The following is a 16,077-nucleotide window of genomic DNA, read 5'->3' on the forward strand; positions in this document are numbered from 1 at the left end:
AGTACCATTTCAACGACTTCTACTTCTGCTTCCAGACGTAGCTGGTAGAGGAACATCTTCAGGTCTTTCTTCATTTGAATAGAATTATCTTCAATCTGGGCAACAGTGAAAATACGCATCTTGCAGTTCTTCCAAGTACGATGTTGTTTTAGAAGGAATGGTAGCAACATCAGCATACCACCATCATGAACAATCCACCAAATATCTATGTTACCGGACACCTACAAAAAATATAGGAAATATTTATATAATTTTGTCAACAAGACCATAAAAAACATAATTAATTGCGAGTCTATTTAAGAAAAAATCTTTTAAGTCGTTAATATGTAATGTATGTCTGCAAATAATGATTGAAATGCATTATATAGGATCAAAAAAATACCTTTTCTGTCGAATCAGGAAAGAAGTTGATCCCTTTGGGCACTAACATTGCCATTCTCGCGGCCGTGACAGCTCTTACGGTGTGTAAGAATACTTGCCAAGTGCGCTCGTCTTCTGATTGCCGCCAGCCATACGGCCATCCCACAATCACCGTATTGGGTTTTAATCCACCAAGACCCGTTGTTTGGACGCTGATATTGGTGTAAAAAAAAAAACTTTTAATATAAAAATATGAAAATCCATAACCTCATTATTTGGTCATAGTATGACTAATTTTGGAATATATTTATATAATTATAAGTAAATGCCCTTACAAGTGACTTAAGCCATCAGAAATACTGTGAGATACAAGGACATCAACGAATCCTTTCACTTTTTCTTCATCCATGCACTTCCGTAAATTCTGCCTGGCTGAAGACGCTTCACCTGCCCGGCGTGTAAAGTCTCCGCCCAAGACCGATACACAGACCGTAAGACCTTTACCTGTTTAGAAAATTTGAGAAATATATTTGATATCACATAAGAAAAATATTTTTAATTCGTTTACTGGTTCCAAAAGAATTGTGCCTCACCAGCTTTCAGTTGACTGGCGAAGGCTAGCATTTTACGATACTTGGGATTGAGATCATCGTTCAGTTTTGCAAGTACAAGAACTTGTGGGCGCCAGTTCTTTGTATGTGGAGGACCCTGTTCAAGACGCAATAAGGAGTAACGAGCAGCTGAAAGGGCTAAACCACGTAGACCATCACCCCACTCTTTCTCAGCACTGAAAAATTTGAAAACATTTTAATTTTTATACGACTTCTGTAATTTATAAGAATGATATTTTATATTAATTAAATTATTATTGATCTTACCCTCGATATTCAATATATTTGTAGATAAGTCCCGCCATACCCATAGCGATGAGAGCGTAGAACCACGACGTCATAAACATGATAGAGATGCACAACGTTAAGCCAGCAAGGGAAAGGGACCTAGAATTTTTAAATATATTTAGTTTTAACGATTTATCGAAATGTTTTATTCTACACCATTTAATCAATTAATAAACTTACCAATGATAGTATCGGAATCTTGGTCGCCAGTTTGGGGTTTTAAGCAAAGTTTGCAAGGCGCACGCCAAGTTGACAAAACCGTAGCACATGAGGAAAAACATCGAAAGTAGTGGGGCGAGGATATCGACGTTGCCGAGTAAGATGCCGCATTGGCAGATCAACATTGTTAAAAGTAAGGCCCTGTTGAATTATTTAATTTATTAAAATATTAAATATTTGGTATAAAACACGCTTAGTTTTATAATTCTTAAATATGTTTTTAGTTTAAAATTAAATTGTAACCTTGTAGGTTCGCCTCTGCTCGAAGAAACGGCAAACGGAGCAAGAAACGGTATAATTTCATCTTTAGCTATCGCTTGAAGTAAGCGTGGAGCTCCAGTCAAAGATTGTAATCCTGCACCAAGCGTGGAAAGAAATGATCCAATCAAAATAACCCATTGGTTAGGCCACGCCATATTAGCTACGACAAGTTTTCCGCCGATAGATTGACCAAATCTGAAAGTAAAATTAATACCGTTGCTTAACAAGTCAAGAGCTAATAACTGGATATTAAAAAACGAAACTTAATTATCATGTCAATTATTAATAAATAATTAATACACAATACCTATATAGCAATATAGGTATTGTGAAATAATTCTTTATATTTGAAGTTGATAAAATATTTTACTAACTTGTCACGGAGTAACAAATTGTCTACAGTTCCAGCAAAAAGTAGCACACAAGACAAATAAACAGTCGATGTTGTAAGGATAGCGCAGATGGTACCGATAGGAATACTTTTTTGAGCATCAGCCAAATCACCAGAACGATTAGAACCAGCCATAATCCCTAAAGAGAGAAAAACAATGATTAGTGTAATGTGCTTTTTTATATTTATCTGGTGATAAGTATTATGGTATACCTGTTACAGATGGGAAGAATATTCCAATTAAAATCGTAAACGTAGTAGTAAGATCAGCGTAAATCTGGTTGTATGTAGGACGTTCCATTTGTTCAATATCATCGGGTTCTTTTCCATATGCCACATACTGACCGAGTTGTAGAAATGAATCTTGCAAGTTATCGAAAAATACTCCGCTTGATAAACCCTGTTACGATATTCAATGCAAAGTTATAGATCAAGAAAAACAAGATACAGATAATGAAAGAATTGGAATTTAGTAAGTACCTTAATGCCTTGAACGATGCTAACTTCATGTGTTTGATAGTAGGGATCGCAAGTATTGTTAGCACAATATAATTGATGTAATTCACCGCCGATATCTTTAGTGCAGTTTTCAATGTGTATGTCTTTCAATAAGCGCTTCCCAAGTACACACATCCTAAAATTGTTTTTTTTTTAAGTAAGTAATTTGAAAAAATGCAAAGAAATGGATATATTAAGTACGAAGCTTTTTAATCTTACTGAAGTTTATCGTTTCCATTGAAGTTGACGAAAATGCCGGCATAGACAGCGGTTATAGAGAGTATGACACAGGCTAGTGCGATCGTTGCGAATTTATTTACGAACTTCACCCCAACAAACACCACCATGCCCATAATAAGCAGTAGCCCGGTGCCGTACACTCTGAAGTTGTTGTACATCGCTTCTGGATCCTTCGTGAAGTCGCCGAATATCGACATCCACGGTGCCATGTACGTCTAGTAATCAGATCATTCGATTTTTAATTAGGAAAAAATACTAACGACTTTAATCTGGATATAAATATATAACATTACATTTTAAACTATGTTGGAGATCTAAATGTATTTTACAAAATTAGATTATAGATCGAATGGAATTCCACGTTTACTTGAATAATTTTATGATATCATAATATTTTCATCTATACTGCAGAGCCTGCCGTTTTATGAGTGTATGCTAAAATATTAGGATGATCGGTTTTATGCTGTATTTTAGGTCTCATAAATTTAATACCATTATTTTTATTTTATTTCTAATATAATGCTAACTATCTGGATTAGCCCATAATACATGTTTGTATTTTCCGATTATTTTATAGTAAGTGAAAATTTACCAATGTCAATTCAATATTCAATAGTCCCTGATAAATAAACTCTGAGAGGAACATTCGCTGTTTTGTTTACATAGCAACCATTATCTAAATGTTGGTTTTATTTGGCAATGCAATTGAAAGGTTTACTATCAATTAAAAAAATATAAATATCTTTAAAATGAAATTTATAAAGGATAATTTCTTACCAAAACGATTTCAACAGCTCCAACAATATACATAGCCGCGGCTAGGGTTGTGCCTGTGTAGAATAGCATTCCGACTGCGCCTCCACACTCTGGACCCAATGAACGCCCGATCATAAAGTATGACCCGCCAGCTGGCACCACCCCATTTGTAGCAATAGCCGACATCGATATCGCAGTAAGCATCGTCTACGAGTAAAAGGCTCATTGTACAAAAACTCGACAAGAGGTCTTTGTTTTTTAAAATAATATTTTTACTAATACTGATGATATGAATAATAATACTACTGAGGTGATAAATAACAGAAATATGATTGAGAATTAAATTGAAAATGTATTTATAGGTACATAAAAATTAAATAACTAAAATAATAAACTTCAATTGATACTAACCGTACAACAGCAGATAAGCACAATCAAAAATCCCTGAATAGCTCCAGCAGTTCCAACGACCCATGTTAAACGAATGAAGAGTATGACGCCGAAGATATTTTGGATGCAGGGAAGGTAGACGCCAATAAGCGTGCCCATGCGAGCTGGTGGTGCCGGTTTGGGAGCATCTGGATCAGCTGCTGATGCAGTAGGTATAGTGTTCGAGTAATCCGCCAGAGAACTGAGGAATGTGGCCGCTCGAGGTCGGTCTTCGATTTCCTCCTGTGATGAGATAGTAAAAAAAACTATAGTATTTAATTAAATTTCGAAAAAGGATCATGAATGTATAAATTATGAACTTTATTACACAGTAAATATTATGTTTATATTGCCTTATTATATAAAATATAAAATTAATTGTTTTATATATGCGACTGATCAGGTATTTCCAACCATATAATAAATTCTACAATTTAAATTTTTCTACTACGTTTTTCTCGTTGATACGAGATTTACCTGTGCTCGACTTTAAAGTGATCGTTTTTTATTCACGAACTATTTCCATCGTTCACCTTAGACGGTGAAATGGTCCTCAGTACCGGAAACGTCGCTTACAACGGCGTCGTTTTATATATAAAACTGAGTATGCTTCGAACGACGTACTTTGAAAATTGTGAAATATCATAAGACGACAATTTTTATGCATATATGTATGTATGTATTATTACATATTTGTATTCTTTCAAGAGGCTTATTATTTATAATGTAGTACATGGTATAATGGTGTACATTTTCCATGAAATGTTTATACATATTATATAAATACTACATTTATACTTTCATTACCGTTGAATATAGTTAAAACAAAGCTAAAAAGAACGTTGTGATCGTTCAATCAACTAGGAGTCTGGTTTTAATTCATAGGATTTTAACAAAAATAAAACCAGTGCTTAATACACGACATATATTTAAAAAATATATTTGGACAGGTAGACGAACGACAACAGCTGTTATTAAGATTTATCTTCATCCGTAGTCAAACTGTAAACTTTCTTACTCATTGAAAACAAAAAGAGACAAAGGTACAATTTAAATTCGTCATAAGATAACCCTTCAATAAAGTTCCCTTAGCTATTTTAGTACAATATATACATATATTTTCTTTAAATAATTGAAACAAAATGTGGATACACTATCTAAAACTGTCCGTTGTTTTGTTTGAAACCCGAATTATAAATCATGAAACGTTTTAAACTGGTGACTGTTACAGCCGTTGTAAATTTTCACTTGCAATAAAACAGCGGGCCGTAACACGAGTCATTTATTACTCGGCTTCTTCTATTTGTTTCCATTTGTACTGTCACCGTTACCTACCACTTTATTTAAAATGTGGATCTCTTTGGGATTACCGATCTAATCAAGTCCATTCGCTCAGTATTCGATACGAGTTTATTCAATAAATTCAATACGTAATCGTTGTTAATGGCCTTTAAGTTAAATAATTTATTTAGTGTAAGCCAGTGAATTAAAGGTTTATATATTTAATATGTGATTATAAATAAATATGGCTCGAACTGTTTTGAGTTTGCTTCAGAATCTAGAAGAGTGAATTCTTTACTTTACATATATTTTTTAAATATTAATATTCACGTTTGTTTTAAGCAACGTAGTAGAGAAGCTTTGTTAATAATAGTTCGCTCGATCGTTCGTTGTTACAGATTTAGAGTAGGCAAGATACCATAAGCCGACCGGCCAAGCGTGCCCGACTTCACGCGCTGCTACTTTAGTTTGTCTTCGTGTAAGTGTGGCGTTGTAATCTTTAAAAACTCTTCTAGGATACTAAATCGAGAAGTCATGTGTCAATGGAGGTATTACGTACCATCGGTAAGCAATTTTGTTGCTGAGATAGTTGCATAATTAATTTTAAAATAATTCAATATGATGTTCAAGTATGAATGGGATGACTTCACCGTAGGTATAAAAAAGATCATACGCTCGGTTTTCATATTATCGTATGAACACGCTGTATCAAACTAAATCTGTGGCGTGTTATTGATTGATAGATTACATAGCCGAAATTATAACCGAAATTAATAATGGAAATATGTTTATTCGTATTAATATTTTAAAATTTTGAACAAAGCCACGCAGTATAATAAAGAGCGAAGACGTTGAGAACACTAAGTAATTTATTCGCAAAGCGTAACTCAAGAATGCTTGACCCCTGTGAGTAGCTCGGAGCACCATTTCATTTCTTTTGGTATTGATGGCTCTTGGGCTTTGCCTCGGCCTCAACTTGAGAACCTCAGATAATCTACGAAGGTCGCCCAATATCCGCCCTTGTCGTTTATATATAATAGCATTTTTGTAACAAGTACATAAAATTTTGGAATATTAAGGATATATTTCTTTCATATTGAATACCACGAACTCACGAGGCTCTTGATATTCTTTTTAAAACATAAATCTGAAGAACAATCTCAAATTCCTTACTTTCTAATTAATTTATACCTACTTTGTACAACATGTAATGAAAAAAGTACGCAACGGCGGTTTTTTCTCTTATAACGATCTCTCACAGACAATCCAGACAGAAGACAGAAGTTTTGTAAGAGAAGATATGTATAAATAAATATGTGTATGGAAAATAGACCATCTGATGGTAAGTGGTTACCACCGCCAATAGATTTTGGCGCTGTAAGAAATATTAACCATTCCTTACATCGCCAATGGGCCTTGGGAACTAAGGTGTTATGTCCTTTGTGTCTGTACTGGGTCACTAACCCTTCAAACCGGAACTCACTAATTCTAAGTATTGCTGTTTGGTGATAACATATCTGATGTGTGGATGGTACCTACTCAGATGGGCTTGTTCTAAGTATTAAGGTTTGATAACTATAAAATATAAATAAGAGTAAGTCTATATATTGACGACCTCCGTGGTCGAGTGGTATGTACATTACGGTTTTCATGGGTACGCCACTCCGAGGTCCCGGGTTCGATTCCCGGCCGAGTCGATGTAGAAAAAGTTCATTAGTTTTCTATGTTGTCTCGGGTCTGGGTGTTTGTGGTACCGTCATTACTTCTGATTTTCCATAACACAAGTGCTTTAGCTACTTACATTGGGATCAGAGTAATGTATGTGATGTTGTCCAATTTATTTATTTATTTATAGTAAAAAATTGTTCAGGAACAAGTGCTAGTATTTCCCATTTAATAAAAAATCCGTTACAGATATACAATAAAATAAAACCAAGAGCCATAATATGTACACAATAAAAGGCCGCCTTTAAACCAATACAATATAACAAGGTTTCATCTAGGTAAACGAATTTACGCGGAAAATACTTATCAATATTTTCGAAAGAATATTATACTACGGAAAACGAGGTCAGTGAAATTGCATCGACTTTCAGATAAACGGTTTGGACAAGAGTTCAATTATTTTCTCGTTTCAAAACATTGTAGCGCCAATTTAACGCGTTTTGTATATAGTTGAATTTATAACGGTAGTTTTTACAAATTGAAATTGCAATGTCGTTTCATTAATATCTGTATCGGGATATATTACTTATATAATAACTTGACATTTTATATGTGCGTATCGTATAATCTAAATATGTATATCTCCTTACTTAAACGACGTTAGATAATCGGAATCGTCAATAGCACAACGGTTTAGGTGCCGCTTAGCGATGTAAAAAGTCTCAGGATCGATCCTGACCCCTTGGGCTATTGTTGTCTCCACCCCTAACAAGCGATAAGCTTAAAAGAAGGGTTAAATAGGAATATTATCATCATCATCATCATCATCATCATCATGATCAGCCTGTGTCATTCCACTGCTGGACGTAGGCCTCCCCCAAGGCGCGCCACTGAGCCGCCCGATCTTCGGCCTTTCTCATCCATGTTCTTCCGGCCACATCGGAATATTAGTAATTCCTTAATTAATTTGGGGCGTTACTACTAGTATATTTATAATAATTTAAAAAATCATTATGTTTTGTTTTAAGTTAAAGTTGTGTTACAGTCATATACATATATTTCACTTATATATAGCTAACTTATTTCGGTTTTATGTAAAAGAGCCTGGAAGCAATCGTTTTACCCCTAAAGCGTTTTACCATTCACAAAGTCGCCAGTCGATAGTAACCATTAGCACACAAAGGTTTCTTAACTATTTTACCATTGAAAATGGTTGGGCGTTTTCCGGGATTTCCGACGAAAGTGTAACTAACTATCTAAAGTCGACAAAGTCTGCAGTTCCACATAGTAAAGTATGAAAAAGAAAATAACTCTCATCGGTTTTTATTGTTACTTAATGAATTTGTTTTGATTATTTTAAGACAGTATTCTTTCATATGCACTTTTATTTAATTGGGGTCAGTTCAGTGTCTAACTACATGGATAAGAATTGGCAGAATTTTCCGATCGTCCGACTGCCAGACGCCAACATAGTAAAAAAATTCCAAGCCTAACTTTTTTTTTCATTTCGACGCCATGAAAAAGATATTTTTTTATATAAAAATCAATTTGAAACTTGACAATACAATACCGAGCATTAACTTGATATTAGGGCTTTGTGCAAGTTCGTTTGTGTAGATAGGGTAGACCACTTATACTTTCACCTAACGGCAATACTTAGTATTGTTCTGTTGGTTTGAAGGATTAGTGAGCCGAGTAATTACAGATTCAAGACAAATAACATTTTTGATTTAAAGGTTGGTATCTCATTGGCGATGACAGGGCTATGTCTATAAAACTTCAAAAGTCTATAAGAATTGGCTTTTAAAGTTACAAAAATTAAATGATTATTCAAAAATCTATATACAACACTTTACCTTTTCTTATTGCTCAAAATTCTACCACCGTTCATAAAATAACATCTCAGACCTGACAAGAACCGGCGAAAGAAACTCAGTACGATTTTTTTGTTGTAAGAAATATATTTTTCCAATGATAAATTATTCAAAGCGGCCTGGAGGCGATCGTTTCATTCCTAAGGCATCTATAAAGTCGTTAATGTTATTATAAAAACCTTCAGCATACAAATGTTCTTTGAAGTTTTTTTAACCTTTCTAGGATCCTGTTGTAAAATCGTATACACTGTCCTACAAAATAATCGCTAACCCTGTGTACAGGAGTAACAAGTTTATGTCTATGAAAAGCGTGCATCACAATTTTCTGGAAAATTCATTTATGTATGTATAACGGACATTCATAACATTATCAAGTATATATTGAGAAGCGTCAGTTGATAATTTTTTTCCTTAATTTACTTCGAAGTGAACTCATCGAGCGTACCCGCGAATAGTTCTCATATGCAGGAATAATGTCGTATTTAAATTGGCTACATTGCCATAAAGTAAAATAATAAATTAACATATATATACCGTGAAAGTGACTATAGTCTACAAGGCGGGCATTCAGTATTTTTTATCGTTTTCGTTCGTCGTAATCGTTCAGAATTCACTCCCATGCCTTGGAAATCATGGGAAGTCTGTGCTGCGCGTGAATTATTTTCGGTCGGTTTTGCCGTCTCATCGCGTTACAAGAACGAGGGAAAAAGATTACAATGTGTAATGCAAACATATGTATGTTTCCTGAGACATTTTTGAACTATATTATATGTCCTCCATACTTGGCTAATGTCCCTTAAGATTGACCGTCCAGACCAAAATCGATCAGGAGGATGTCATCTTCATCGCTATGAGATCCATATTGTACTTCTGTCTTAGGTTAAGCCGAAAAATTGTATAGCGTTTATAATGTTCAATATCATCTCATTTTAAAATACGTAAATACCTTGGTGTAAATTTACTTATTTATTTGTGTGGAGACGTGTTCGAAGATTTATTTTAATTGATATATTCTTGCGAACCGGGAGCATGCCTATAAAGGAGCGCTATAGACATGCTCTCGGTTCGCGTACGATTCCAATCTCGATTACATTGTACTGGCATATTATGATGGCTTTAACGCGGATTCAGGCGGATCCCGCATTCAATCTCGCTTTTATTACTTTTTCTTACAGTTTTAAAATGGCTTTAGAGAAATTTATAGCATAATAATGTATAATAAGACAAGCTGAAATAAATATTAACTTTATTTTTCATTATGGCCGGTGAAACTCAAGTTGCAAGATTGCGTTCGATTTTCGTTCGTGTTGCGATTTTCGAGACAGAAATATTCGCCGACTCTACGAACAATTTTAAAATCTTTTTAAATGCACTGCTTTTTTATGCAATGTAAAATTGAAATTTCTTCAAGTTAAGATAGCGTAAGATCGAAGAAGTTTATTCATGTAAGAAATTGGGTCGTAGCACTACGATGCTACGATGCCTTGAAGAGATGCTACGAACGCGATACGCGCGAATACTATTGCTACGATAGGTCACTAACAGATTGCTGATCTAAAAACGTTTTGGTATAATTGAATTTTTTTTATATTTAATTTATTATTTTTTATACTTGATTAAATACGTTGTAATTTCATTCTTAAGGTTTATTATCTATTAAACGTGTTTATAAAGTAAAAGTGGACAGCGATAATATAAAGTTCACGAGTAAAGTGGAGTTTTTAACCAAATTAGATAAAACACCTTTTTTAAATACTTTTCCGTCTCATGAGCTGAATCATAAAACTTGAATAAAAGGTTGTTTATAAGTCAGTCATTCATAAAGATTAAATTAAGATGTGTATTTAAAATATTGTTTTAGCTTCGAACTATACAAGGTGTGATATAAATCAAAAACAAAATATGAATGAACATGATATAAAAACGGGCGCACAATATTTTCCGAAAACGTAAGATGCTTTCACGAAGAAAAAGGAATATTGTATGAAGTTAATCTTTAAGAAAGCAATATACAAGATGGGAGGAAAATGTAAGATTTATAGCTCTGAAGAAACAGCAGACATACAGTGATATTAAAATTACAAACAGGGTAAAAAGAAAACAAATATTCGACCAAAATTTCGTCGTAGCTTGTCGACATTTTACGAGGCTGGACGATATTTACCGAGCAAACAATATTAAGTGTGATGCGATCCCGTTGCCTAGCCGAGCAACGTGCTGGCGATTATCCTAACATTTACGATGGTACTAACTACATTATAAGCATAAATGGCGTTTAAAATATTTCGCCACTGTGGATTTATTAAACAAGCATGTATTATCTGGATGCTTAATATTTTAGCTAGAAATTATTCACCCAGACGATGTTTGTTCTACTGACCGTTAATAATAGTCTAAGATACCGTATCAGAAATATTCACACAGATGATAGTGAATAAATGAACCTTTCATTTTATAAAAAAAATAAAAATTAAATAACAATTATATATTATTAACGTCTGAAGTTGATTTATTTGATTGTTGTGCAAACCTGTTTGTAATGACAACTTTATTGTTGTATTGAAGGGAATGCAGGAAACTTATATTTTTCCAATTCCTCGTGTAATCTTCTCTCGACATGTTCGCTTTTAATAATTAACAAATCGGGAAGTTGGTCATAAATAGTTATTTAAAGTTTAGTTTATTTAACAGCTTGTAATTCGCTTAGCTTAGCTAGGTTAAATCATATCAATATACATTGTAACTAACTTCGAAATTTTTTAGTTATTTTACATTTGGCAGTTATAAAATTCTTTGAATCTATTATTTTACTTAAACCAATTAAATACTGATTTAAGAATTATTTTTAGATATATAGCTGAGATGATTAAGACAAAATTATGTAATTTGAATTGATAAATTCTATACTCGCCTGAGATCACAAGGGTTTTCAATTACATATGTATAATATCTCATGGGATTTTAGATGAAGGAAAACAAAATGGGAACCCAACTCGTCTGAAATAATTTTGACACCGATATCCTCAAATCCACTTGGGACCAGCTTTTTACGTTTAGACATAACCTTTTCCTTAGTAAAAGAGAGGTTTTTGCCTCGAAATTGGACTTTTACAGTATATTTAATATATCATTTCAAGGGATAATGTATAATTGTGACTTACATGGTATAGATAAAGGGTCGTGTCGCAGCCCTTGTCCTTTTCCTTGGGTAAGCCATGCTCGTCAGTGTCACCTGTAAATAAAATTTTAATATAAATAAATGTTTTATAGAACTACATATACAATAAGCTCAATGTCTTAAAAATGATTGTAATTGAGATTAGTTAAATCTTTTTATATCGATGGCATTGAAGAAACAAATTACGATGCAATATTAATAATATGTTTCTAGACTACTCTGATATTTCTTACAGCGCCTTTTTCTATGGGCGGTGGTGACCACTTACCATCAGGTGGTCCATATGCTTGTCCGCCAACCAATGCCATAAAAATATATATATATATATATACGTGTGTTCTTTTTTAGTGCAGGTTGTTAGTTTAAAACGTGTCTTAAAAAAAATGAATACATTGTAATATCACTTCATAATGTATTGTTTCTTTTATGACATTGACATTTTTATAAAAAAGGAAGCTTCTCCCCCTTCTCTAGACGACCTGTCTGTCGTGACTGAGACTGATCATAAATTTTTCAGACATTAAGTAGCTTAAATAAGAAATTAATATCAAAATAATATAAAAACAACTTCAAAATTGAGGTAAAAAATATATTTAAAGATTCACGCTAAAGATATGTATCAAGCAGATATCACTTAATTTTTATTAACTAAGTAAAATAATTTTCGAAATAGAAAATTAGTTCTAATGAATGCGACTTGAATGAAATGGTCCTTCCAGAACACGAGTAAGTTTGTAAAGGCTAAGTACAAATTGCGCGATTGTCAACAAGTTGTGGAGCGAGTAAACAAAGTATGTAATTTACTTACGACCCAGTTCGTCTTTAAAACGGGAGTCAAAGAACAAGATACATTGAAATATATATTGAGAATAGCAAACATTCTGGTAGTAACTCGGTTAAATTCAATTCAAAGTACACTTATATAACATAAAGGCTCTCTTCAATACCAAGTTAATCAAGTTTTAGTTTATAAAGCATTGTGCAATGTGTTTTATAATTATAAAACATGGGAGCTGAATTGTGCTATATTATAATATACAATAAACCAAATTAAAGTAAGGAGTGCATTATATGTATAGCAATATGTTACTTATTTTTAGATATTTATTGGAGAAAAGAGAAAGAAAAATACGTTATTTGCGAAAAGATAATATCTCGCGTACATTATTTGCGCAATTACTAATGCAAACATAGCCGTGCCCTTTAGGCACTCGCGCTTATTATTCTAATGCACCCCTAAGTAATGTAGCAATATTTGTAAACTTTAACAACTCACCCATGTAAATAAATGAGTGGTGGTGAGTAATTACTGAGTATTTGCCGTTTTTTGTTAGTTTTTTTTACATTCTTAACCGTAGAAATATTTCATTAAATCTTGACGATGTTTCAAAAAAAGCCAAATTGAATTAATAATATTTTATTTGATTTAATACATTTTATGATAGTTTTGTTTATAAGAAAGTTGTTTTTTTAAATATTGACTGTCAGTATGAGTATATAATGAAAAGGTTAAAATTTTAAATACCGAAGACAAAATGAAATATGTCGCCAACGTAATAATTGAATAAAATATGAAAAGGAACATTCCAGTAGAATGTCAAGGGCTGACCTTTACTAACGTTAATGCTATAATGTCGAAAGGACGAATATTTTTGGCGCGCTTGATCACATTATCGCTACTTGTGCTGTGTAACTTTGTTAATTTCACAACTTATATTGAGATCGTCGGATATGATGTTACGAGAGCGTTGTTCAAATTTCTTATTAAAAGCAAAATTAATATAAAATCTAGGTTTAAAAATAAACTTTTAAATCTAAAACGAAAACTGTACATTGTGTTTCGTTGTAGTCGATTTCAGTTTGATTATAAAGTTATTTAATGTTGAAGTTCATTTGGGTCTTATACATAAACATGATTGCAAGGGTACTCTATACAACAAATATAAACTAAATTATATAAATATGGGTATTCTGCATCGATATTTATTGGTGAAGAATAAATAAATTCGTTACATAAATGATATATCTATTCATTATTAAGTTAAGAACAGCAGCAGATCTAAACAAATAATATCAGTTATATGATCAGTTGATAAAATTTTGCTCACATTATATTCTATAAAAATATCAAAAGTACGATATTTTATAAATTTGAAAGTTATTTCGTTTTAAATAGTTTTACAATCACATAATGGCCAATGAAAATCGTTGCAAAATCTTTATATCTTGATCAATAATAGTTATAATAAAAATAAATAGTCTATTTAGTTAACTTGAAAATTATAGATATTAACAAATACTTCAATACCATACATGTTCTATTTAAGAATATTTTATTTTACAATTCGTTAGAACATATTTCATAACATAGAATGTTTTAATCCAAAACAAATATGAAATATTTCGTATTCACAAATTCAAATGGTGAAGTACGAAATGCATGTCCGAAAACACTGTGATTGTTGGCGTGCAATCATTGAAACTTTTTCAATACGTCATTCGTTTCCGGCTACAGTTACAGCGCGGTTATAACAAATGTCATATTGAGATTTTTGCGACTTCGGCGCGAATTTCTATACATAATAGTGTGTTTTATTCATATGCAATTAGAAATAAAACGTGATACATTTTTTTACGACAAGCTATGTCTACGAATTCGGAAGTAAAACTGCATACCGCTAACGACTTTAACAGCCTGTAAATGTCCCAGTACTAGACTAAGGCCTTTTCAGTCTTTGAGGACAACTTTTGGAGCTAATTCCACTACGTTGCTCCAATGCGGGTTGGTTTGATAGACTTGTGGCAGAATTTCATTGAAACAAGACAAATGCAGGTTTCCTGACGATGTTTTACTTCTTCGGCGAGCACGAAATGAATTATAAACATAAATTAAGCACATGCAAATTAAGTGCTCTTTGTTCAGGTTTGAAGCCGCAATTATCGGTTAAGACGTACGCGTTTAACCATTGGGCCATCGCAACTGCCAAACTATGTAAATATTTTAATGAGCTCGACAATTAATGATTTTAATTGATTAATTATGTTTAGGTAGACTGTTAGTTTTATTGATAAGAAAACAATTAATTTATCATCCATCACCTCAACTAATTTAGTTCAAACTAAATGAGGATATATTTCAGAATATATATAAATACATTTGTAAGATATTATAAAGTATCTCCACAATAAAAACATTGTCAATTGTACAAATAATTTTATAATAAAATCCACGAATATAAAGAAAATAAGGGAACAATTGTTATTATGTATAATAAATTATATTGAAATTAATTACATTCTGTGTGCAGTTCAAAAATAGGATATTTACGGTGACGCGTGATCAAGTAGCTGAAAAGAGACAGAATTTAATTAGAGTCTCCTGTACAGCCGCTCCACAAAGTGATCAAACATCCGAACGTGAAAATCCAGTTCACTGTTAATTGGTCATAGTAAATCTACATTACACGTAAAAGGCAACATCTGTTCGTACTAAACTAAAACTCCTAAATTAAGGGAACCTGATTTAAAATTAACCTAAACTTAGAACAACACTGGTGGTCAATAAAGAAGATAAATATTGAGTTTCTTGTCAGTTCTAATCTGTTAGTAGCATTTAAGTATGTTTTTTTAAAAAAAATCTTAAGGCTTATATATATTTATTCATAATGATGTATATAATTATATTAATCATATAACGTTGATCGATGGAATCCGACACGAATAGAGTTATGTGATGTTAAACTAACGGCTTTATGGCTTTCTGATTAACTAGAGTGTAGGACTGGTAATTTCCTAACTTCGGACTGTTACTGAGTGTTACTGTGCTTGTTTTTAATAAAATCATTAGCGGTCACTATCGCCCATGGACATTGGCGTCGATAGATATATTAACCATTCCGTACACCCGCCACCAACCTTTGGAACTACTTTGAACCGGAACACAACAATACTGGGTATTGATATTGGGCGGTCGAATATGTGATTAAATGTAAGAGGGATAGAAACACCAATTAACTTTTCACTGGT

General features: G+C 32.8%; 1 protein-coding gene across 5 annotated transcripts in view; it reads right to left on the minus strand.

The window, feature by feature from the left end:
* Kcc (kazachoc) overlaps nt 1-16,077 on the minus strand; it is a 361,663-nt gene that overhangs the window by 7,563 nt on the left and 338,023 nt on the right. For all 5 annotated transcript variants that reach the window (XM_064216704.1, XM_064216460.1, XM_064216209.1 and 2 more), the window contains 14 exons: nt 12,035-12,105; nt 4,036-4,296; nt 3,646-3,831; nt 2,848-3,083; nt 2,611-2,764; nt 2,344-2,530; nt 2,114-2,270; nt 1,722-1,934; nt 1,440-1,619; nt 1,239-1,358; nt 954-1,147; nt 696-864; nt 383-572; nt 6-221 (listed from right to left, as the gene is read on the minus strand). In XM_064216704.1, the coding sequence (XP_064072774.1) occupies nt 6-221; nt 383-572; nt 696-864; nt 954-1,147; nt 1,239-1,358; nt 1,440-1,619; nt 1,722-1,934; nt 2,114-2,270; nt 2,344-2,530; nt 2,611-2,764; nt 2,848-3,083; nt 3,646-3,831; nt 4,036-4,296; nt 12,035-12,105 (2,534 nt within the window). The remainder of the gene's footprint in view (nt 1-5; nt 222-382; nt 573-695; nt 865-953; nt 1,148-1,238; nt 1,359-1,439; nt 1,620-1,721; nt 1,935-2,113; nt 2,271-2,343; nt 2,531-2,610; nt 2,765-2,847; nt 3,084-3,645; nt 3,832-4,035; nt 4,297-12,034; nt 12,106-16,077) is intronic.

The sequence above is a fragment of the Vanessa tameamea genome, chromosome 2 (genome assembly GCF_037043105.1).
Source record: "Vanessa tameamea isolate UH-Manoa-2023 chromosome 2, ilVanTame1 primary haplotype, whole genome shotgun sequence".
NCBI classification, from domain to species: Eukaryota; Metazoa; Arthropoda; class Insecta; order Lepidoptera; family Nymphalidae; genus Vanessa; species Vanessa tameamea.